The sequence below is a fragment of the Bison bison genome, unplaced genomic scaffold (genome assembly GCF_000754665.1).
Source record: "Bison bison bison isolate TAMUID 2011002044 unplaced genomic scaffold, Bison_UMD1.0 scf7180017864317, whole genome shotgun sequence".
NCBI classification, from domain to species: domain Eukaryota; kingdom Metazoa; phylum Chordata; class Mammalia; order Artiodactyla; family Bovidae; genus Bison; species Bison bison.
In genome coordinates, this window is record NW_011494889.1 from 1039324 (window position 1) to 1062891 (window position 23568).

General features: G+C 38.7%; 1 protein-coding gene across 1 annotated transcript in view; it reads right to left on the reverse strand.

The window, feature by feature from the left end:
* Positions 1 to 1048: 1048 nt before the first annotated feature.
* Positions 1049 to 23568, reverse strand: part of AIDA (axin interactor, dorsalization associated) — a 48659-nt gene continuing 26139 nt past the window's right edge. The window contains exons 7-10 of the mRNA XM_010852827.1: positions 7700 to 7822; positions 5584 to 5706; positions 3689 to 3806; positions 1049 to 3577 (exon numbers count right to left, since the gene is read on the reverse strand). Coding sequence (XP_010851129.1) covers positions 3481 to 3577; positions 3689 to 3806; positions 5584 to 5706; positions 7700 to 7822 — 461 coding nt within the window. The 3' untranslated portion in view covers positions 1049 to 3480. The remainder of the gene's footprint in view (positions 3578 to 3688; positions 3807 to 5583; positions 5707 to 7699; positions 7823 to 23568) is intronic.

Below are 23568 nucleotides of genomic sequence, written 5' to 3' on the forward strand. Positions count from 1 at the left end.
ACGCTCCCTGGCCGCTGCTCAGGCGTTCAGCCTCAGAGTCACCGGGAAGCATCACCACTGAGGCCTGCCTTCTGCTTCAGAGATGCCACCAGGCCTGTTTGGACAGCAGGCACGTGTTTTCTCGTGACTCTGATTGGTTTTGACTTGAGTGGTTTTCTGAGTATGAGTTTACATGTAACAAGACTTTAACCTGATGTTCTGTTGCTTTTACTATTATTGTGTTAAGGGTACGTAACAGAAAAAATGATATGTTGCGACCATAAAGTAAGAAAATTTCTTTTAAAAGATGTAGAGTTTATTATTTCTCCTATCCCTTGCCACTGGCTTTCAAGGAATATGGCAAAAAAAGACCAAAGCATGTATAATACTATGAGATGATTTAGGGTTATAAGCCTTGTAACAGGCCCTAGGTCAGCAACCATGGGCTGAACCCAGTTCTGTTCATTGACTGATACTGCTACAAAGTTAATATTTGAATCCTGGCACTTACATTTAAAAGCAAAAAGATCTGAGAATCGAGGAATACACCGTAATTACTACACTCATTACTATACAATGTCTTTTAAACACTATTTCTAAGTCCTAACTTATGACACTTCAGCTCTAGTAACTAAGCACATTTTAAGAATCGGATTTCATTAAATCAGAATTACAAAAGGTTTACATTCTTGTTCACAGCTAGATCATACTCTCCCATTCTCTCGAGTTCTATGTGATGAACCTAATGATATCTAGACCATGACTTGCCACCATTAAGAGTAATCCACCAAGAATACCTTAACAGTAAATTCTTCACTTGAAACAAAAACCTTTTCTTAATACTAAAGTGAAAGGCCTTTGAAGGAAGACAAGTCTTCCAAAATTCATAATGAGTATATAAGAGGTTTTTCAGGAAAAGGAAATTCCATCTTTACATCCTATTTAATATCCAAAATAGAAATTTTAGGAGGAAAACTCAAGTTATTTTTAACCAGGAAAATAAATTGTCACAAATACAGCTTTTGAGTATATCAGTCTCTTCAGGACATGAAATAATGGTGAATAATAATTTCAGAACTTAATATTTTAATATAGATTATACCAGGAAGATAATAAAGTAGCAAAGGTACATTAAATCTATTTTAAAAATCAAATCTGGAGTCTTTTTTTTCTTTACCTCTAAAGCCTTTTTTGGTGTTCATTTTATATTTCATATTATTGAAAAATCAGTAAATTGTAGAGAAATTCTAAGTGTGGCCTGAGTGGCCCCAATCCTGCCAACACCGCTGCCTCCCAGAACCCTCTCTGTACCACTTCAACATGGCCCAGGCAAGCTGCCAATGTAGAGAGGGTGTGGGGGTCATCATTCCTCAGCGACACCAGGCTTGGCCAATCTTGAAAATTACATCTAATTCAGAACTCACCTGCAGCTGTTTTCTTGGCTTAGTTGCTAAAATAATCTTTTATGGAGCAGCAATATTTCAGCCGGAAAGTCTGCTATAGTAGTGGTTATTGTTCACTAGCTGATATTTTTTATTGAATTTGTGGGATGTGGAGTATTCTGTGTCTACTGTGTCAATTCATTTTGTTACTCAGATCTGAATTACAGAGCTAAGCTAATCACTCTGTTCCATCTAAGCTTTTTGTTAATACTGATGAGAGGCATTTGTAGTTCATCTAAACCATACTTTTGTGAATGACAGCAGGTGTGACATAAACAATCACTGATATTCATGTCTTACGGTCTATGAGAAAAGAGAACAATGTATCAGTTTTGCTACACTTTAATGGTAGATTTTTTAAGGGATTATCTTTAGGTCTTGTCAGCAACATCAAACAAAAGGTACTGAGTACTCCACAGGGTACAGAGTGCTGCCAAGCACCTCAGAAAATGTACACGACACGGAGAAAATGTGGTTCTTGCCCCTTGAGGAGCTTACACGCTGGGTCGGGGTGGGGGTGGGCTGACAACTCACAGTCTATAAGAGCTGCATGAACAACAAAGTAATTTATTAAGGCAAATTCTTCATCCCTTCAAGATAATTGTGGGTAGAATGATTTTGGAATTAATCTAATGAAGATGAGAGGCAAGACAATTTTGTTGAGAATTTTTACATCATCATAGTAAAGAGAACTGACTGGACAGACAGCTGAAAGTGGAGACGAGGTCTCTTGAAGTGTAACAGCTGGAACTGAATTATGGTTACTTATTTTAAAAAGCAAACATACTGAATGGTATGACTAGGCTTGTTACACTAGTTTAAAAATAGGCCAAGTGCTGGCACTGCATTTTGCTCGTTCTAGTGTTGGTCATTTAAAATAGTGATATGAAATATGTGGGCTCCACATCTAACCCACAGAACGCCCACCCCAAATCTTCATGTTCTGTGTATCAAATATCCACCGTGTATGTACTATGAAAGTTTTACTTAGGCCCCATTATTAAGTCAAAAGAATGTAAATAGTCAAATTATAATAAGCTAATGACCTGCATATTTCCATATGGATGAATGTCAATGTATCTAAATAGGAAATAAATGGCAATCCTATCTACCTATATAAAAAAAAATAGAATATCTTCAGATTTGCATACTCATCACTATAGAAGAGGTATGCAGGTTTTAAGGTTTCACAATCAGTTGTCAGAAAAACAGCAGTTATTCCTGCAGTATCTCATTAGCATCTGACTCAAATTATTTTTAGATTACATGATTTAGAAGACATTATAAACCCACCAAGAATTTGTAATTATTCTGAGATGGTTTCATTAACCCTAGAATCACTATCAGAAAGAATAACAATGTGATGTAGGAAAAAAGCTAATCAACGTGACTAAAAATATGCTCACTTTCAAAAGAACAATCTGGTCATCTGGAAAAATCCCAGCTACAACCTGCAAATACTCCCATGTGGGAGACTGGCCAAGGCACACGATTTCTAGGCAGGAAAACCATGAGATCGGGGTGAACTGAGGCTGTCTCTAAGGAACAGCCTATAAACTTCCAGACTGACCTTGGGCAGCACAATTGGTCCCATTTCCTCTAGCAGTCTCATGCTCTTCTCCCCACATCAACCCAAAGTCTGACATTAACTCGGAAAGCTAAAGAGCATACTGGAGCAGAAGTGGACAGGTGTGTAAACTCTAGCACATTCTTATTGCTGTATTACGTTTGAAGATGAGCACATCCCACCCACAACAGTGTTGTTCCAGGAAGTTGGGCGGGAGTAGTGGTAAATTAGAAAAGAGACTATTAATTGCACAATTAATAGGAAAGTGAAAACGTTTCAAGATCTACAATAAGCCTGTATCCAAAGAGTCTGTTATGTCAGTGACGCTGGACTTTGAATTCTGTGCTACAGCTTGTAATGGACTCACTCTGGCCTGCCGGCCTGGGTCCGGGTTGCTTCCTGCCTGTTGATGGGTGCATATGCTACACAGAGCAATGATGGATTCTATGGAGTGGTGAGATTCACAGAAGTTCCAGGATACTCATGTCAGGATCATTCCTTGTGCAAAGTTTGATGCAGATGAAGATAAAGTGGTTTCTTGGTCAATAACTGCAATTTCTTTCTTTTAAAGTCAGTGGGTTTCTTGTATCTGTAACCACAACAGAAAAACCGTTGATGAGCGATCGATTCCAAGGTCACACACTAAGACGAGATACTAGCCACCACTCCTTAGTACTCATTCTGTATGTGCATCACTTACAGTTCTATTACAATTGGCCCAGGTTTAATTTCATCCATCTCCATGAAAGCAAAACACTTGGTGCTGGTAAACCTTTTTTTAGGCTTGTAGTGTTTGAATTCAAAAAAAATAGCTGCACCTAAGGAATTAAAGCAAAACACATTAGCCACAGACAGCCCATTCTAGGGTCTCAAAAAATTTTCTCTCATCACCAGAGGCCAGTGAACAAGCAACAACTGTCATAATGGTCACAGCAAAGTAACCTTTGTCAGACTGATGTCTCTGATGATACAGCTGACTGTGTCACCCCCAACCTCTTCTGCACCTAAAGGAGGGGCATGTGTCTGTACTACCCAACTCTACAAAGTAGAGCAAAACTTGAGCCAGCCTGACTCAAGAATGCAAATAAGTTTATCCACAGAATTATAAAATATTAAGAACAGAAAACACTAAATACTACAAAAAAGAACACAAGATACTTGTTAAGTATGAACATTACTCAGAAACTCATTAAGTAGAAAAGGCACATTAAAAGAGCTCATCAAAAAAATCCAAACTTAGTTTTTCCCCACCCAAATTAAAAACTCAAAAGTTAAAAAATTCAGTATCTGGGGTGTTTTTAAGTTTGAACAACATAAATCATGTGCTGGTTCAGTTTTTAAATATTAACTACTTCCTAATACATTTTTCAGTGTCCAAAGCCCTGTTTTGTTTCTCCTGGAATAACAAGTCCTTCTGTGAAGACAGCACTTCAAGATGCTTAGAAAGCAGACCTACTCCCACCCCTCTCCCTAAAAAAAACACACACACAATGAGCAAGTGGTGATAAAACAGTTTTCTCTCCCCAGAGTCCTACAGATAAGCTCTCTCCACCTCCCTACAGAAAAACACTACAAACAGAATAAGTTGCCTCATCCACGCCAAAAAACAATTAATTTCTAATGAAAGCAAGGAAAGAGACAGAAGGATGCCGGGCTCTCATTCTTAACCAACTCCTTACTAACATGGCCTTAATCAGAGTGGTGCTGGGTCTTGCTTTGCTTTTATAGACAATCAACATACATCTAACACTTTCATGGATGACAAAACTACCAACTGACTAGAAGTTTCACAATGTTCAGAAATGTGTGTGCAGTTCTGGCGCCTGGGTCCAAATGAAGCACTCTGCATGTCAAGGAAAGAAAAACCTATATTGCTTAGGAGGCAAAGGGATGTGATCGAGGGGGAGATGGGCTTGCTTATTTATTTGCTGTACCACGTGGTTCCCCGACAAGGGACTAAAATCCAGGCCCTGGCAGTGGAAAGTGCCAAGTCCTAACCCCTGGATCACCAAGGAACTCCCAAGGCGGGCATATTTAGCATCTACTACCAACACACAGGATCACAGTTGTTAGGTTACCAGTGGCCTTCTGTCCCTAGGTGCATGACCCTGCCATGTCCACAAAATAGTAGCTTCTCTTCTCCCTTCCACAGCAATAATAGAGGCATTTTATTATTAAAAATCCTCACAGATTTCTAAGATAGCAGATCACATTTCTTCAGCTATGGATATATCTCCTTGTCCCTGTGATTGTGTCTGAGGTCTGAATAAATGCAAAAGTAAAGTCATATTTGGAAACATTAAAGTTCAAATATGATACCATCATTAAAAAAATTCATTATTCATCTGCATCATCTCTAGATAATATATTTCCTGCATTTATGGTATGCACAGCTCTATACTTCATGGCATTTATAAGAGCAAGATGTAAAATGAGAATAGCCTACAGGAAGAATAACTGAAATGCTCATCAGCATGAAGTATGCTCACCAGCATTAGTTTCAGTTAAAACGACAGCACTGTACACAACAGATTCAAAGTCGGAGAAAAGGAAGAGTCAAATTCTGAATATAGTTCTACTTTTAGCATCACAAACCTTTGGTTAACTTTTCAACATGCTTCTGGAGCTCAATGTCCACATTAAAATGAACATACGTATCTTCTTTTCTTGAAGCCACAGGAGTATCTTGCACAGGGGTTAAATCTATGCCATTCAGATCTAGAGAGGAAATAAAGTTTCTGCTCAGAGCCCTCAAACACACAGACTTAAAAACTGCAAAGGAACCACAATGGGCTGTGTTTCCTGAAGAGGCGAGAGCTGAGAGGAGATTCTCAGGCTGACGGAAACCCGTGTCTAGGGTGAGCAGATACCTGAAGGTGACTGGTTTCTGAGGTCATGTGGAGGGTGCAGAACAGGGTGGGCGACCCCATGGATGGAGAAGGAAGCCTCCTTACAGATCATGGGATTGAATCCTTCTGGCTAAGAGGTGTCTTCTGGGGGAGGAGGCCAGTGAGTTTTGTGATTTGCATTTGGGGACGTAATACACCACAGTGGTGCCCCTACCCCTACTTCCCAACCTCGCCCAGGTGCACGCATGGGAAGGCCTGTAAATGGAACAGCAGCAGCATGACCCTGCTGTATTCATGTCAGAGGACCAAACAGTGGACACGACAGCTGCCAACGAAACCTTGCCAGGAATGAACACTTCTTATGTCTATTACTTAAATTCTGGTGCTATGTGCTACAACATAAGCTGATTTACAATAACCAGATGGCACACGATGTAGGGTATATGGCTGTAATTTCTGGAGCCAGGAATCATCCAGTTTAATAAAATCTAACACAGACTCATTTAATGATCACTCAACTGTTTATGTATTATTCAACGGACCCATCTTAGGGACCTTCAAACAAGAGAGTATGTTTGATTACTTCAGTTCCTGAAGATATTTACATAAAACACATTTGAGTTCAACCATATGCAAAGGTAATATAATATCTATATTTCATTACTTTTTTTTTGTATTTTACAAGTGTTCATTCTTGAGAGAGAGATTCAGTTTTATGAATGGCCTATCAAATAACCTAGTGTATAAATACTCTGCAGTAGACAGGCAGATGAGAGCCCACAGAACCAGAGGCTAAAGCATCAGAGCAGCAGTGCTGAGGATCATGGTGTTTTCATGTCAAAATTCTTCTTTGTTGCCAAAATCCTTTTTGCTTTTACTTGGTACTAATGAACCCATGGGTCTGAATGTTTCTATGATTGGTAAGCATTCCATCCAGTTAATTTTAGTCCACATCTGTTTGATTTGTCTTAAACTGTAGGTTTATTAACTGTAGATTGAATTAACTACGCAGTTATTTCTGAATAATAGTATGACAGTTTCATTCCCAGTCACCCAATAATTATTTTTAAAAGACTGTTGAGTGCCTTACAAGTAAAGTGCTGTATAAAAACCTTAGCAATGACAAAAGAATTCAACCATTGCAGTTTCCCTCTTAAACCAACGATCAAAAAAGTTGTTTTCAAGGAATAAACAGTTTGCCAACTTGAACAGTAGAAAAAAACAAATCCTAGGAGTAATCATGCTTAATAATGACAGTGACATAGTTAAGAATTAAAAAATATATCACTTGTCTAATGTCCTGCAGGATATATTCAGGGTGCAGAGTTTATGTATGCGTCCTATTTCCCTATCTCCACTCATGATTCACTGAAGGCCGATTCTCATCCACCTCTGCACCGCCCTCCCATGTACAAACCTCTGTTGGACAGGAATGACAGGGCCTGAAGTGGAGGCACAGGAAAACAGAGAGCACTGGGCTTTGCAAAGAAAACCACACATCCTTGGAAAGTGGGGGGCCTTTCTTTAACTTGTTTCCTGAAGGATGTATCTGCTATAAAAGACAGTGTGTCTGTGTAGTCAGCACCCTGATGGAATGTGGAAGAATAAAAAGACACACAAAGAGAAAAAACCAAAAGCAACTCTGAGTATAAGTTATGGACAGGAAAATATTTTCTGTAAATCTCTGACAAATGTTTGGAGAAGGAATGATGACTACATCTTCCCAGAATTTTGCCTCACTATAAAATGAACTAAATGAATTATCACAGATAAAACCCCCTCACAAACCCCCCAAAAGTCCCAAATGAGAAGCAACACTTTAAAATTCACCAGAGAGAAGATAGGTATATGCAGTTACTGACCTTTTACACTAACTGTGATATAGGGATCAATGCATTGCCCGGCATCTTTCAGGCCAATTTTCTCAATCTTGATAGTGAGTAACGTCATTCCTGGTTCTGATGGCAACCTTGGTAATAAAGTACCTGGCAGCAGAGAAACAGCAATAAAAATGAGTTCCACCAATAATTCCAGGGTAAATATTTTAACAACATAGAGAAGATATTGCTTTGCTCTTAATTGGCTTAGTAACTAGGCAGGCATTATTCTGGTTACCAAAACTCCCAAACACTTGATGTTATTCTTTTCAAATTCTTAATTATACATAAAATATATCTATACTTCCATACTCCATATTTAACACGAAAGCATAAATTACTAACTCAAGTTTGTTAAAAATTCCACTCCAGGAAGCTGAATTACAAATTGACATGTAATTAATAATGTATGTAATAGATTCATACAATATTTACACTTCACATTTATTGCTATATATATAATATATCCCATATTTCAATGTGAAGTGGTAGAACAAAGACAGAAAAAGCTTTTTAAACATTTGTTACATTTTCCTAAAGCTTGAAAAATTTAATACCAGAATCAATCAACAAATCATTTACTATTAATGGAGGAAATAACTTATAACTTAATATTTATACATTTAATTGAATAACTTGACAGTCTCATTTCCCACTGCTTTCTTCATCCTATTCTTTATGATCTATTCTGTCAGAAATCAGTCCTGCTGAGAATGTTACATAAAACCACAAGAGCAACTGTATGTTTGAAATCTTTTCTATAAATTGATTAAAGTTTTTAACACTGAAAAACCACCCGAAATCACGTAAGAGCATTCCCCAGAGAGAAAACAGTATGAAGAAAGAAATCACCTGTACAGTTTGTTCATTTATCTCAAATAACTGGCGAGCAACAAATGCAAACAAAAGTTGATTCTAATATGTATATAGTACCAAAAATTATACAACCTAACATTTATAAAGGACATTAGCTGACATTCTTCACATTTCTATCCAACAATGTGTTATCCTGCTTTAATTTTTTTAAAGATTAAAAAAATTTATTTCCTTATTTTGGGCTGTGCTGGGTCTCATTGCTGCACGCTGGCTTTCTCTAGTGGCGAGCAGGGGCTACTCTCTGGCCACGGTGTGTGGGCTTCTCACTGCAGTGACTTCTCTCGTTGCAGAGCACAGGCTCTAGGCTGTGTGGGCTTCAGAAGCTGTGGTGCATGGGCTTAGGAGCTCCACGGCATGTGAGATCCTCCCAGACCAGGGATCAGACACGTGTCCTCTGCACTGCCAGGCAGATTCTTAACCACTGGACCACCTGGGAAGTCCTATCCTACTTTTAATGATTAAGTATTTGAAGTACATGAATCAATCAACTTACCACATTCAAAATACATTTAGTGACTGCAAACATGCTTGAGGGAATTTTAGAGGGCAATGAAAATGTTCTCAAATTGGATCAAACTGATAGATGCACAATATTACAGATTTATCAAGTCATTGAACTGTACACTTACAATGAGGGAATTTTAGGACATGAAAATCACTATAGAAATCTAAGAGTCTTAACTGGTAATACTTGGTTAAAGAAAATTTTGGCTATTGAAAAGGTACAAAGATAAAAAGCAAAAAACCAAAACGGGACATCACACCAGTATTTAATACCATTTCGGAAGTAACATTAACTTTCTCACGTGGAATATTTTGCCATATATCAACACACTTTCAATATTCACAGGTTTTCTTACACTAACGATAAAAGGTCTTTATTGCACCCACTTAACCATTTAAAAAATTTTTTTAATTGTGAATCTAACACATATTCAGAAAAGCAAATAATTGAGTGCACAGCTTAATGAAAAGTTGGAAAGCAAGCATCTATGTAACCACCACTGAGGTCAAAACATAAAGCATGACCTCAGGAGCTCCCTTCTCTCCCCATCGAATGCTCTTTTGAATTCCTCCTCACCACCCTTTAAAATCACTACTAAAAAGCATCCCTGTATAATTATGTTTTGCCTGCTTTTGAACTTTAGATTTATCAAACTGCTGTCAGTAGCTGTAATTTGTTCAGTTTTATAACTGTATAGTATATAGGTTGTATAAACATACCACAGTTTTTGTATCCATTCTTCTGTTGATATGCATTTGAGATGCTTCAAGTTTTTGGAAACTGTTAACAATGCTGCTGCTATAAACATTCTTGGACACAAAAGCACACATTTCCAAAGGGAGGAATTACTGAGTCACATGGTGTAGTACCTCCATGTCTGCTATGTAATTACAAACTATTTTCCAAAATGAGTATGCCAATTTCTACTCAGAGTACAATTCCCATTGTCCCACATCCTCACTAATGCTTGGAGTTGTCAGATTCTTCTTTTTAGCCAATTCAGGTGTGGAGAAACACCAATTTAGGGGTTTTTTTTTACATTTTTTAACTGGAGTACAATTGCTTTACAATGTTGTGTTGGTTTCTGCCGAACAAGAACATGAATCAGCCATAATTATATATTTATCCTCTCCTTTCTGAGCCTCCCATGGCCCCACCCCGGGTCATCACAGAGCAGCAGACTTGGCTCCCTGTGCAATACAGCAGATTCCTACCAGCTATCTATTTTACACATGACAGTAGATACATATATGTCAATGTTACTTTCTCAATTTGTCCCCAAACTAGTTTTAAGTATATTTTTCCAATGATTAATAAGGTTGAGCACCTTTTCATTTAAAAATAAGCATTTGGATTTCCCTTTTTCTGAAGTGTCTGTTCAATTATTTTCCCCACTTTACTATCAAAATATTTACCTTTCTCTTACTGATTTGTAGGTGTTCTCTAATATTCTGATGTAAGCATTTTGTTGGATATTTTAATTTACATAATTTTTCAGTGGCTTCCCTTAAGAAAAAAAACCCTTTATATTCAATGGTAATATGTTCAGGAAAGATAAGATATTACCAGCGTCCTAGGAGCCTGATCTGTGCCCCCAACACACACCCAGATCACTCTTTCTCCCAAAGAGACAACAGCTAGTCTCGACTTTTAACACCAATATTGGTCCTGCGTGTTTAGAATGCCTTTTCTGTTTATTCTAAATGCTAATGTACTCAAATCTCTCAGCCTCTAAATTCATTTATAGTCAGTGCTTTCTGTGTCCTATTCAAGAAATCTTTCCCCACTCCAAGGTCATGAAGGTATTCTTATAAGAATGTTTTGCCATTCACATTTAATTATATAATCCAGGTAGAATTAATTTTTTACTATGGCATGTGGTAGGAGCCCAATCTCACTCATTTCACATCGACACTCAATTGTCCCAGCACTGCTTATTTAATAGACTGTCATCTTACCCAAGGATCTGCATTGACAATAAGTGGGTCTGTTTCCAGGCTCCCCATTCTTTCACTGGACTGTTTATCTTCGCATCACTACCACAAGTGTCTTGATAACTATAATTTTACAAAAGTCTCAACATTTGAATTCTCCCACCTTGACATTATTCTTCAAGTCTTAACTACTTTCAGCCCTTTGCATGTCCATGTAAATTATAACAAGAGCTGTCAAATTCTTAAAAAAAAAAAAAGCAAACAACAAAAACACTGTTAGGACTGTGGTGAAGTTCTGCTCAATTTTAGAAACAGTCCCATCTTTACAAATTGCTTCTTCCAACCCATGAACTGGAATATATCTCTCCACTGATTTAAGACTTCTTAATTTCTCTCAATAAATTTCTACTGTTTTCTTCAAATGGGTTTTATACTTCTTTTGTTGGATTTATTAAACTATGTTGTTATTTTCTGATACTATTATAAATGTCAAAATATTTCATTTTCTAATTTACAAACAATAAATGCTAGAGAAGGTGTGGAGGAAAGGGAAGCCTCTGGCACTGTTGATGGGAATGTAAACTGATACAGCCACTATACAGAAAAGTATGGAGATTACTTAAAAAATCAGAAATAGAGCTATTATATGACCCAACTATCCCACTACTGGGCATATATCCTAAGAAAATTGTAACTGAAAGAGACACATGTACCCCAGTGTCCCCTACAGCACTATTTACAACAGCTAGGACATGGAAGCAACCTAGATGTCCACTGACAGATAAATGGATAAAGAAGTTGTGGTACATATATACAAAAGAATATTACTCAGCCACAAAAAGAAAGCATTTGAGTCAGTTGTAATGAGGTGGATGAACCTAGAGCCTAGAGACTATTATACAGAGTGAAGTAAGTCAGAAAGAAAAATAAATATTGTATATTAATGCATAAATATGGAATCTAGAAAGATGGTACTGATGAAGCTATTTGCAGGGCAGCAATGGAGACACAGAGAGAAAGAACAGACTTACGGACACAGTGGGGAAGGAGAGGGTGGGGTGAATGGAGAGAGTAGCAGGGAAACATATACATTACCATATGTAAAAGAGCCAGTGGAAATTTGCTGTATGATGCAGAGCTCAACTCCTGGGCTCTGTGACAACCTAGAAGGTTGGGATGGGGTGAGAGATGGGAGGAGGTTCAAGAGGGAGGAGACGTATGTGTACCTATGACAGATTCATGTTGATGTATGGCAGAAACCAACACAATACTGTAAAGCAATTATCCTCCAATTAAAAATAAATTTAAAATATATCTCATTTTCTAAGCAACTGTTGCTTGCTTATAGAGATAAAATCCTTTTTTTGGTATGTAATTTTCAAAAATCAAGCTATGATTGACATACAATATATTAGTTTCAGGTACACAATGTAATGATTTGCTACTTGTATATTGTAAAATGATCACAGTAAGTGTACAGAATCTGTTCTTATGTACAGATTTCACATCCAGGAACTCTGTTATTATTTCTCTGATAAACTTTGTTACTATTTCTATTTATCTATGCAAAAGGTGGTTTTGTATGTTCTACATACATATTCATAAAACCTACAAATAATTTTTATCTATATTTCTGTTTTTGGTCCTAGTGCACTGGCTAAGACTTCTAGAATGTTGATGGAAAGAGGATATAGTAAACACGTTTTGTTCTTGATCTAAAAAGGAATGCTAAAGGATGATTTTGGCTCAAAGCATCCTTTAGAAAACATCCAGTGAAGTGTTCTGTTTTTAGCCTGCTAGAATTTTTAAAAATCAAGAAGAGACTTAAAGGAATTTTTAAAATAACTTTTATTTATTAATATTTTTAATTTTGGCTGTGCTGGGTCTTCACTGCTGTGCAGGCTACTCTCCAGTTGTGGCGCGAGGGCTTCTCGCTGTGGTGGCTTCTCATTTTGGAGCACAGGCTCTAGAGTATGCAGGCTCCAGCAGTTGTGGTTCCCAGGCTCTAGACAACAGGCTCAATAGTTGTGACACATGGGCACGTGGGATCCTCCTGGGCCATGGACTGAACCCATCTCTTCTGTACCAGCAGGCAGATTCTTTACCACTAAGCCACCAGGAAGTCCAAGAAGAGATTTATTCAGAAAATTATGAGATATTCCTCCTTATTCTGCCAATGTGAATTGCCTCGATATACTTTACTTATATAACAACATATTCTGAAAAATCATCAGTTCATGGAGATTTTCCTAACTATTATCTATAGTACACGATAGTGTTACTCAGCCAACTACATATGGCAGTTAGTTGGTTCTAGTACTTTATTATTACAGATTATACAGAAATAAACAACCTGGTACATATGCAAAGTTTTCTTCATATTACTGGAGGTATATCTTGAGAATAAATTCCTGAAGTGAGATTGCTGGACCTGAGAATAAATGTGTATTTCTGTTGTTACTGTTAAATCATCCTGAACTCCCCTTCAAAGGGACTGTATTATTTTGTACTTTCACCAGCAGTGGATAAAAATCCGTCATCCTCAGAGTTAAAGTAGTTCTAGAGTATCTCTTCCCATGTTTAAGAACTGTTTGTACATCTTTGTATGTCTGTATGTGTGTGTACTGTCTGCTCATGTTTTTTGCCCAGACTTTAAATATGCCTGTGGTCTTTGTTGATGCAACTCAAACTTTTTACTTCTATTATTAAGGATGTTAGGCCCTTGTCTTTTTTACTTTGATTATGGCTTTTTTTTTTTTCTTTCTTTTTTTGACAGTGAAAAGTGGTTTCTTATCCAATATCCAAAGTCAATGACAGATTTTCTTTCTTTGAGACTATGTTTCTCCCAGTTCAGTTCAGTTGTTCAGTTGTGTCTGACACTTTGAGACCCTATAGACTGCAGCATGCCATCACCAACTCCCAGAGCTTGTTCAAACTCATGTCCATCAAGTTGGTGATGCCATCCAAACATCTCATCCTCTGTCGTCTCCTTCTCCTCCTGCCTTCAATCTTTCCCAGCATCACGGTCTTTTCCAATAAGTCAGTTCTTCGCATCAGGTGGCCAAAGTACTGGAGCTGCAGCTTCAGTCCTTCCAACTGAATATTCAGGAGTGAGTTCCTGTAGGATGCGCTGGTTTGATCTCCTTGCAGTCCAAGGGACTCTCAAGAGTCTTCTCCAAAACCACAGTTCAAAAGCATCAATTCTTCCACACTCAGCTTTCTTTATGGTCCAACTCTCACATCCATACATGACTAAGGGAAAAACCATAGCTTTGACTATACGGACCTTTGTTGGCAAAGCAATGTCTCTGCTTTTTAATATGCTATCTAGGTTTGTCATAGATTTTCTTCCAAGGAGCCAAGTGTCGTTTAATTTTACGGCTGCAGCCACCATGTTTTTCCTAACTGAACATTAAAACTAGTTTTACTTTTGGATGAATTAGTTTCATAATCTATAATCATCTAGCTCTTTTAGTCGAAGTGAGTCAATGGGATGACATCTCTTTCCTTGTTACCAGCAAACTCTTCTGCCTCAGACCACATTAAAATCTAACTGGTAAATATATTTCTAACAATGCAATACAAAGGCAGTGATTTCAAGCTGAAAGACTATCTGCAAGTTGACTATAATTGAAGACTACAAATGATATAGAATGGTAACTATTCAAGCTATTTCATGATAGTTTCCAAGATGCTCTCTCCCTGTATCACTAACTACTACACACTCTGAGTCTCAGTTCCAGCTAGATTACCTGTGCTGAAATCCCTTCGCCTTTTTTTGTTCATCCATAATTTTTAAGAAAAAATTCTTAAAGAGATGGGATACCCAGATCACCTTACCTGTCTCCTGAGAAACCTGTATGTGGGTCAAGAAGCAACATTTAGAACCAGACATGGAACAGCTGTCTGGTTCAGAATTGGGAAAGGAGTGTGACAAGGCTGTTGTATATTGTCACCCTGTTTATTTAACTTATCTGCAAAGTACATCATGCAAAATGCTAGGCTAGATGAAACACAAGGTGGAATGAAGACTGCTGGGAGAAATAGCAATAACCTCAGATATGCAGCTAACACCACCATTATGGCAGAAGGTGAAAAGCAACTGGGGAGTCTCTTGATGAAAGTGAAAGAGGAGAGTGAAAAGGCTGGCTTAAAAATCAACATTCAAAAAAACGAAGATCATGGCAAGCAGTCCCATCACTTCATGGCAAATAGATGGGGCAACAATGGAAACAGTGTTTCCAACAATGGAAACTTTATTTTCTTGAGATCCAAAATCACTGTGGATGGTGACTGTAGCTATTAAATTAAAAGGCACTTGCTCCTTGGAAGAAAGAACAAACTCTATGACAAACCTAGAGAGTGTATTAAAAAGCAGAGGTGTCACTTGGCTGACAAAGGTCTATACAGTCAAAGCTATGGTTTTCCCAGTAGTCATGTAGATACGGGAGGTGGACCATAAAGAAGGCTGTGCTGAAGAATTGATGCTTTTTAATTACAGTGCTGGAGAAGACTCTTGAGAGTCCCTTGGACTTCAAGAAGATCAAACCAGTCAATCCTAAAGGAAATTAACCCTGAGTATTCATTGGAAGGACTGATGATGAAACTGAAGCTCTAATACTTTGTCCACCTGATGTGAAGAGCCAACTCACTGGAAAAGACCCTGATGCTGGGAAAGACTGAAGGCAAGAGAATAAGAGGGCAGCAGAGGATGAGATGGTTAGATAGCATCATCAACTCAATGGACATGAATCTGAGCAAACTCCAGGAGAAACTGGAGGACAAAAGAGCCTGGCATGCTGCAGTTCACGGGGTCACAGTCAGATATGACTGAGCGACTCAACAACAACAACATCTCTAACCACAATTATGTACTGTCGGCTTTGTCTTATTGACTGCACATTAAGCAACTTGAAAGACAAATCTGGATAATGGTATTGAATTGTGTGGTATTAGTAATATACAGATCTTTTAAAAATGAATTTTGAATTTCACAGCTCTAAAGGTTATATTATGTTCTAGTAGACAAATGGCTAGACAATATATATAATACATATATATACAGATGCACTGTCTTACATGACAGGTGCATGAAAGAAGATAAAATAATAGTATAATACCACACCAGCTATAGCTCCTGGGTTACATGAGAAAGGTAGCATGTTTGTGTACCAAAAGTAAAACCATATGATAATTAGACATCAAAGCACTACGTTAAAAGATTTCTAAATGTAAAACTGAAATATTCAACTATATAAAGTAATATGAGAAAAAGTAATTACACTCATAAAACGAAGACTATAATCAGGATAAGAAATGACCATACACCATTTGATATAAACTAAGCTTTTCCAACTAGAACTAACTAATTTGCTCTTAGTTCTAGGAAAAGGATCAAAAATAACAAATGCTCTTCTATGTGGAAGTGCTGCATAAATAACAAATATTCAACACTTACAGAACACTTACTATGTGCCAGGCACTGTTCTAATTCTTTGTATGTATCAACTAATTTAATCCACATAAGAACTCTGACATAGGTGTTAATGTCAGTCCCATTTACTTAGAAGTGAAACTGAGATCCAGAAAAGTTAAGTAACCTGTTCTCTTACACAGTAGTCTGGTCCTAGAGTACATGTTTTTAACCACCTTGTCTCATTTGCCATTTTTGTAATTTAATTGTCCATAAAGCCAATAAAGGCTAAAAAAGAGGGGCTTTCCTGGTACTCAGCAGGCAAAGAATCCCCCTGCAATGCAGGAGACCTCGGTTCAACTCCTGGGTCAGGAAGATCCCCTGGAGAAGGGATAGACAATCCACTCCAGTATTCTTGGGTTTCCCTGGTAGTTCAGATTGTAAAGAATTCACCTTCAATGCAGAAGAACTGGGTTTGATCCCTGGGTTGGGAAGACCCCCTAGAGGAGGGCATGGCAACCCACTCCAGTATTCTTGCCTGGAGAATCTCCGCCTGAGGGCTATACAGTCCATGGGGTCGCAGAGAGTCAGACATGAGCAACTAAGCACATCACAGCCTAAAAAGGTACTGAGGGATAGTCTCTACCTTAAGGTCGTTAACGTAAGCTCTTTGCCACGTACATGTTTACAGGCTCTGAGGATTAGCATATGCACATCTTTGGGGGGCCATTACTTCCACCTCACTTTTCAATACAGAAAACTCTGTGCTACAGCTAACTGTCCAAAGCAGGATTTCTCAACCAGGGTTCTGGAGAATGCTAGGGAAGTGCTGGTGCTGTGGCTTGGCAGCTCCATCAAAGATAGTGATCAAGGGTAAGCACCATCTAAACTTCGTGCGCTTAGCAACACAGGTTCACTGTGATGGTCGGAGACTGGGCCATCCCTACTGCAACTTTATTCCAGGTCTCTGAGCCTCATATGGTGGTGGGCAGTAAGATCATGTTCTTTCGGCTGGATCCATTTTTAGCTTTTTATGCGAGACAGGGGCAGCCTTTGGCAGCTGGTAAGCTCCACTCTGCAAGGAGGAAGGCAGCCTGATGATGTCAGTGTCTTCTGATTGACCCCAACCTCCACCTGGAGCAAACGTGTCCCACTGCTTTCAAAGAAAAGTAGAGGGAATTATTTGATTCAGTGTGGCTTCTAAAGAAGAGCTATGAGTTAGAAGAACAGGATCCAAGCTGAAGCCTACAGATAATTCTGGCAAGGTAACAAGAGTGAATCATAAGCTCCAGGGCCATTTTATTGCGCTAGAGCCCCAAAGCCCATCTCGGTGATGAAAGCTATTGATCAGCAGTCTGTATCTGGACTGGAATTCCAGTTGTCCTACTCCACTGTGCACCAACCGTGGAAAATAATTTATGAATGCAGCTATGCTGCTGGTTTAGTCGCTAAGCCGTGTCCGGCTCTTTGCGACCCAATGGACTGTAGCCTGCCAGGCTCCTCTGTCCGTGGGATTCTCCAGGCAAGAATACTGAAGTGGGTTGCCATGCCCTCCTCCAGGGGATCTTTCTGACCCAGGGATCAAACCCACATCTCTTATGTCTCCTGAGTTGGCAAGTGGATTCTTTACCACTAGCACCACCTGGGAAGCCCAAGATTCAGGGTAAGAAATTAAAAATGCTCTACTTTTTACATTTCTTCAATAATAAGCTGACATTGATGACATTTCATGTGATCCTGAAGGTTTTGTGATAAACATAACTTCTCTATTGAGTCTCCAGGCTTAGTCAATCAATGTCATGTAGCATTTGTGAGTTCTATAAAAGGTGGTGAAAGTCAAGAAAACTCCTGCTGCAAAGGCCCCAAACAAGTCAAGGGCAAATGGATTCAATGTCCAGTCTTCATCTCTGTCTCTGAAGAACTTTTCTGAGGTGTCCATTAACAGTTGGCCCCCCTCCTGTAGAAGGAGAACACCCTGACATGTCACGACTCACGGCTTTCTTCACAGAGAGATGTTGCTGTCAAAACTGTTGCAGATGAAATATAAAGTAGTTGTGGCTGCTGCTAAGTCACTTCAGTCGTGTCCGACTCTGTGCGACTCCAGAGACAGCAGCCCACCAGGCTCCTTTGTCCCTGGGATTCTCCAGGCAAGAATACTAGAGTGGGTTGCCATTTCCTTCTCCAATGCATGAAAGTGAAAAGTGAAAGTGAAGTCGCTAAGTCATGCCTGACTCTTAGCGACCCCATGGACTGCAGCCTACCAGGCTCCTCCGTCCATGGGATTTTCCAGGCAAGAGTACTGGAGTGGGGTGCTATTATCACAAAAATAGCCAAGTTTATTAAACAAAGAGAAATTGTACTCCAGAATTAACAAACAAACAAAAAATGGGTGAAAATGTCTGATCTAACAGCTCTCGGCTGACTGTATTATAGCCTCTATATGGGGGTGGGGGGGTGGCAGTGTGCCAGGCATCAAATCCCCAGACTGCTGGTGCAATGTCCAGCAATGGGTACCATCTCCCGCCTGCAGCTGGCACCAGGAGAAGTGGAGCAGCAGCTGTGGCCCCTCATTCCATACCTACAACTGCTCTGTCCCAAGGGAAAATGATAACACTGCAGATCCTGGCATGAGAAGGAGCTCCTCACACGGAGTGGTTCTCTGTGAGAGGCCAAGACACTCTGGACAAGAAAGATTATGGAGAACCAGACTAGGAATAGACTGCCTGCCCAGGGACCAGGAGCCTGTGTGGTTAACTCCACAGAAGAAAGTAAAGGTTACAAGGAAACTGAAGTCAGTGAAACTCCATAAGACCCTGTCCTCATATGATTTTTCCTTCTGGCCTAAAACAGAAAATGGCATGATGGTCTTTGCTCCAAAAAAGTAGTACATCATCACCCAGACAAGAATCCTAAAGAGGCGATGCCTTTTTAGAAAATTACTGAGGATTACATCTTTTGAAAAACATGGTGATTTCAATGTGCTTATTGAGTTCATTTTACTTGCTTGACATTTTATGTCATATTGTACAGATGTTCCCACAGGTATCGGTTCTACAGTGAGAGGTGAATTGGTCCTTATTTTGCCTTGGTGATCTGGAAATTAAATATCACTAGCAAAAAATAGATTAAATGTTTATCCACACTTAGAGCAGAGTTCAATCAAGTGTTCAAAATGTAGACTGAGCAATATCATATATTTATGTGATAACACATTTAATCTTAGTTTTCTTTGTTTTAGATTTATCATACTTGTAACTAAACTCACATATCTAGTACTATTGACAGATTCTCTGTCATCCAATTTTTTAAGTGCACATTTCTTCGTGCTGCTAAAGTGTAATTTTTAAAAGGACATGCTGCTGCTGCTAAGTCGCTTCAGTCATGTCCGACTCTGTGCGACCCCATAGACGGCAGCCCACTAGGCTCCTCTGTCCCTGGGATTCTCCAGGCAAGAACACTGGAGTGGGTTGCCATTTCCCTCTACAATGCATGAAAGTGAAAAGTCAAAGTGAAGTCACTCAGTCGTGCCTGACTCTTAGCGACCCCATGGACTAGGCCTACCGGCTCCTCTGTCCGTGGGATTTTCCAGGCAAGAGTACTGGAGTACAGTGCCATTGCCTTCTCCATAAAAGGATATATATGATAATATTTTGCATTTAGGTAGCATTTTTTCTTTCAAGAAAAATTATTTAGTTATTTGAGGATAATCTTAAACACAATTTAAGGTAACAATATTGATCAAACTGGCCACAATATTTGGTAGATAGGTAACACATTAAATGTGTCTTCAAATTCTGGCTATAGATAATCTTTACAACTGATATTGGATATAGATAAAAAAGCTATGGAGCCACTTATTTGTTTTGAAATGCTGAATTTAGTATAGAGGCAGAAATTGTGGTAAAATATTAAAATACATACACAATTTCTTTTAGCTAGTAATTTATTGTTTAGCAGTTGAGGAACATAGGTTCCTTTAAGCTTTCAAGGAAAACAGTTTGGGGTTTCCCTGTTGGCTCAATGGATAGGAATCCGCCTGCCAATGCAGGGGATACAGGTTCAATCCTTGATCCACGAAGATCCCACATGCTGTGAAGCAACTAAGCCCCGCACCGCAGCTACTGAGCCTGTGCTCCAGAGCCCGGGAGCTGCAACTGCTGAACCCAGGTGCCCAGAGCCTGTGCTTGACAACAAGAGAAGCCATTGCAACAAGAAGTCTGCACACTGCAACTAGCGAGTAGCCCTCACTCTCCAGAACTAGAGAACAGCCTACCATGCACAGCCAAAAATAGATAAATAATTTACAGAAAAAAAGAAAGAAAAGAGAAAGAGTTTGAAAACCCATATAAGATGCTTGTTCATTTTTAAAACTGTTTTAAAATTTTGGGGAAAAAAATCCTTAATGGCCATTATCATTCAAATAATAAATTAAAATCATACCTGCTTGAAGTTGTTCACATACATTAAGAGTATATCAACTGTCACTATACCTAATTTTGGAAAAAAAATTTAATAAACACACGAAATCTGGAAGGAGCCAGTGGGCATGTGCTTCATGTTAGAAATGCTAGTTTAAACAGGGCAATCCATCATTCCCTACAGGAAGCAAGGAAGAGCTCCTCACAGGTGTCTGAGTCAAAAGGCTGAACTGCAGAGTACTTTTAAGAAAGAGTAAGCTAGATGTTGCTGGGTGCTTTGAAGATGAGGGCTGCAAAATGTAATCTACTTAACAGACATCTCATATGACTTAGTCTCTGCAAAACTCTAAAGAAAACCCTTTAATTTCAAGTGACAGGATTCTTGCATTTAAAAGAAAAAAAAAGCTGTAGAAAGAAATCTTAAAATGTTTCCCAACCTGCTTAAGCTTGAAAGTGAGAAAAAATATTAATATCAGTAAGTCTCAAACCTTATTAAAAACTAGCCTGGAGAGACAGAGAACAAAATCAAAGAGTATTTTCTTTTGCTTTATATACAAGGGCTTCTCAGGTGGTGCTGGTGGTAAAGAACCCACCTGACAATGTAGGAGACAGAAGAGACATGGGTTCAATCCCTCGGTCTGAATATCCCCTAGAGGAAGGCATGGCAACCCCCTCCAGTATTCTTGCCTAGAGAATCCCACAGACAGAGGAGTCTGGCGGGCTACAGTCCATGGGGCTGCACAGAGTCGGATATGACTGAACAGACTTAGCACACACATAAACAAATAAATGCCTGGGTGAGGAACGCTTTCTCTGATTCTTCTCTCCAGTTTGAGAACTTGAGACTCTGGGAGAAGATAAAGAACTTTGTGAGCTCTGACCTAAGCATACTCTTAAGATGATATTCACCGCTGTGCCCCGAGGCATGCTCTGGATTTCTATGAAAGAAGGATGCCTGATATTCACAAGAAAGCAACGAACACTTTGCTGCAATTTGCAACTTCTTATACTTGTGAGCAAGAAAAACCTCATTTCAGCTAAAAATGAAATCCATGTTTGCTTCTCTCAAGTTCAACTCAGAACTGAGTATTTGTACAGCAAAAACCATGCACAGGTTTCACATTGAAGAGGTAAATTTCCTTATTTTCAGCTTCAAAAATAAACACGTTTTATGCACGATTAAGTCTAAGAGCTAAAGAAACTAACACATTTGTGAAAATTTTGAAACTAAGCCTATATTTGAGTTTAATCATGTCATTCAGTAAGAAAGTGTTTGTTTTTTTAAATCTTGAAAATTTTGTCTTCGTCTATTCATATTTCTTGGGCTTATGATTTTAATAGCTTTATATTCATACTGGCAAATTTTCAGGCCAATAAAACAGGTTGTACATTTACATCCTTGATTTAAAATCTACCAAGCCTACCTTTCAAACATAAAGGAAATAAGTCCTGAATATTCACTGGAAGGACTGATGCTGAAGCTGAAATTCCAATACTTTGGCCACCTGATGTGAAGAACTGAATCACTGGAAAAGACCCTGATGCTGGGAAAGATTGAAGGCGGGAGGAGAAGGGGATGACAGAGGATGAGACAGTTGGATGGCATCACCAACTTGATGGACATGAGTTTGAGCAAGCTCCGGGAGTTGGTGATGGACAGGGAAGCCTGGCGTGCTGCCATCCATGTGGTCACAAAGAGTCAGACATAACTGAGTGATTGAACTGAAGCCTACCTTTAGAAAAATTAAACTCTATTTTGGCTCAAGCCAATTATTTAACAAAAATTTATGTTTTCTACATGAATTTTTAAATTTTTGAAAAGGAAAGAGATGAATATTAAAAAGAAAGATAATACCTAGCCCCTACTCCCCACCTACGCCAATTAAAGTTTGGTTAAAAAGTCACTTTCTATTTGAAATGGGAAAAAACTATTCTGGGTCACAAATTCCATTCCTTATTCCTCTTTAGCCTAACAGCAGTGGTGGTTAACACAACTGTACACATTTATCAACAAGCATAAACCTGCACACTAAAAAGGGTGAATTCTGTATATAAAATAGAATCTCATAGACTTGACTTTTTAAACAAATCCCAAGAACTTATAATTCAATAAATTATATAGAAACAAAGATAATAAATAAAAAGAAAAAAACCACAACAATTTCTAGAACCATCTTGCCATCAAAATGCAGACACAGCCTGGGCATCACTGAAATCTTGGATTCTCTCAGTGTAACAAGGAAAAGAAAATGTTTCCTGCTTTCCAGTTAAGTAAAAAGTTAAATGCCATCTTGCTACGTCAATGAATATTATTTTAAAAGTTATTTTTTAATGACACTTATGGCTCAGATGATAAAGAATCTGCCTGCAATGTGGGAGACCCAGGTTCAATCCCTGGGTCAGGATGATCCCCTGGAGAAGGGAATTGCTACCCACTCCAGTATTCCTGCTTGGAGAATTCCATGGACAGAGGCTACAAGCCATGGGGTCACAAGGAGTTGGACACTATTGGGCAACCGACACTAACACATAGGCCCTGAACAATAATGATCCCAAACTAAATACAGTTAATTAAACTACATGTGCTTTTTTGAAAAAGAAATTCAGAGACTAGAAGGATTCAGTAAGCTTTCTCTACCTCTGAAATGCATTATCACAATACTATATCAGAATACAAAAATCTATGAAGTTTAGGTTTAATCTTACAT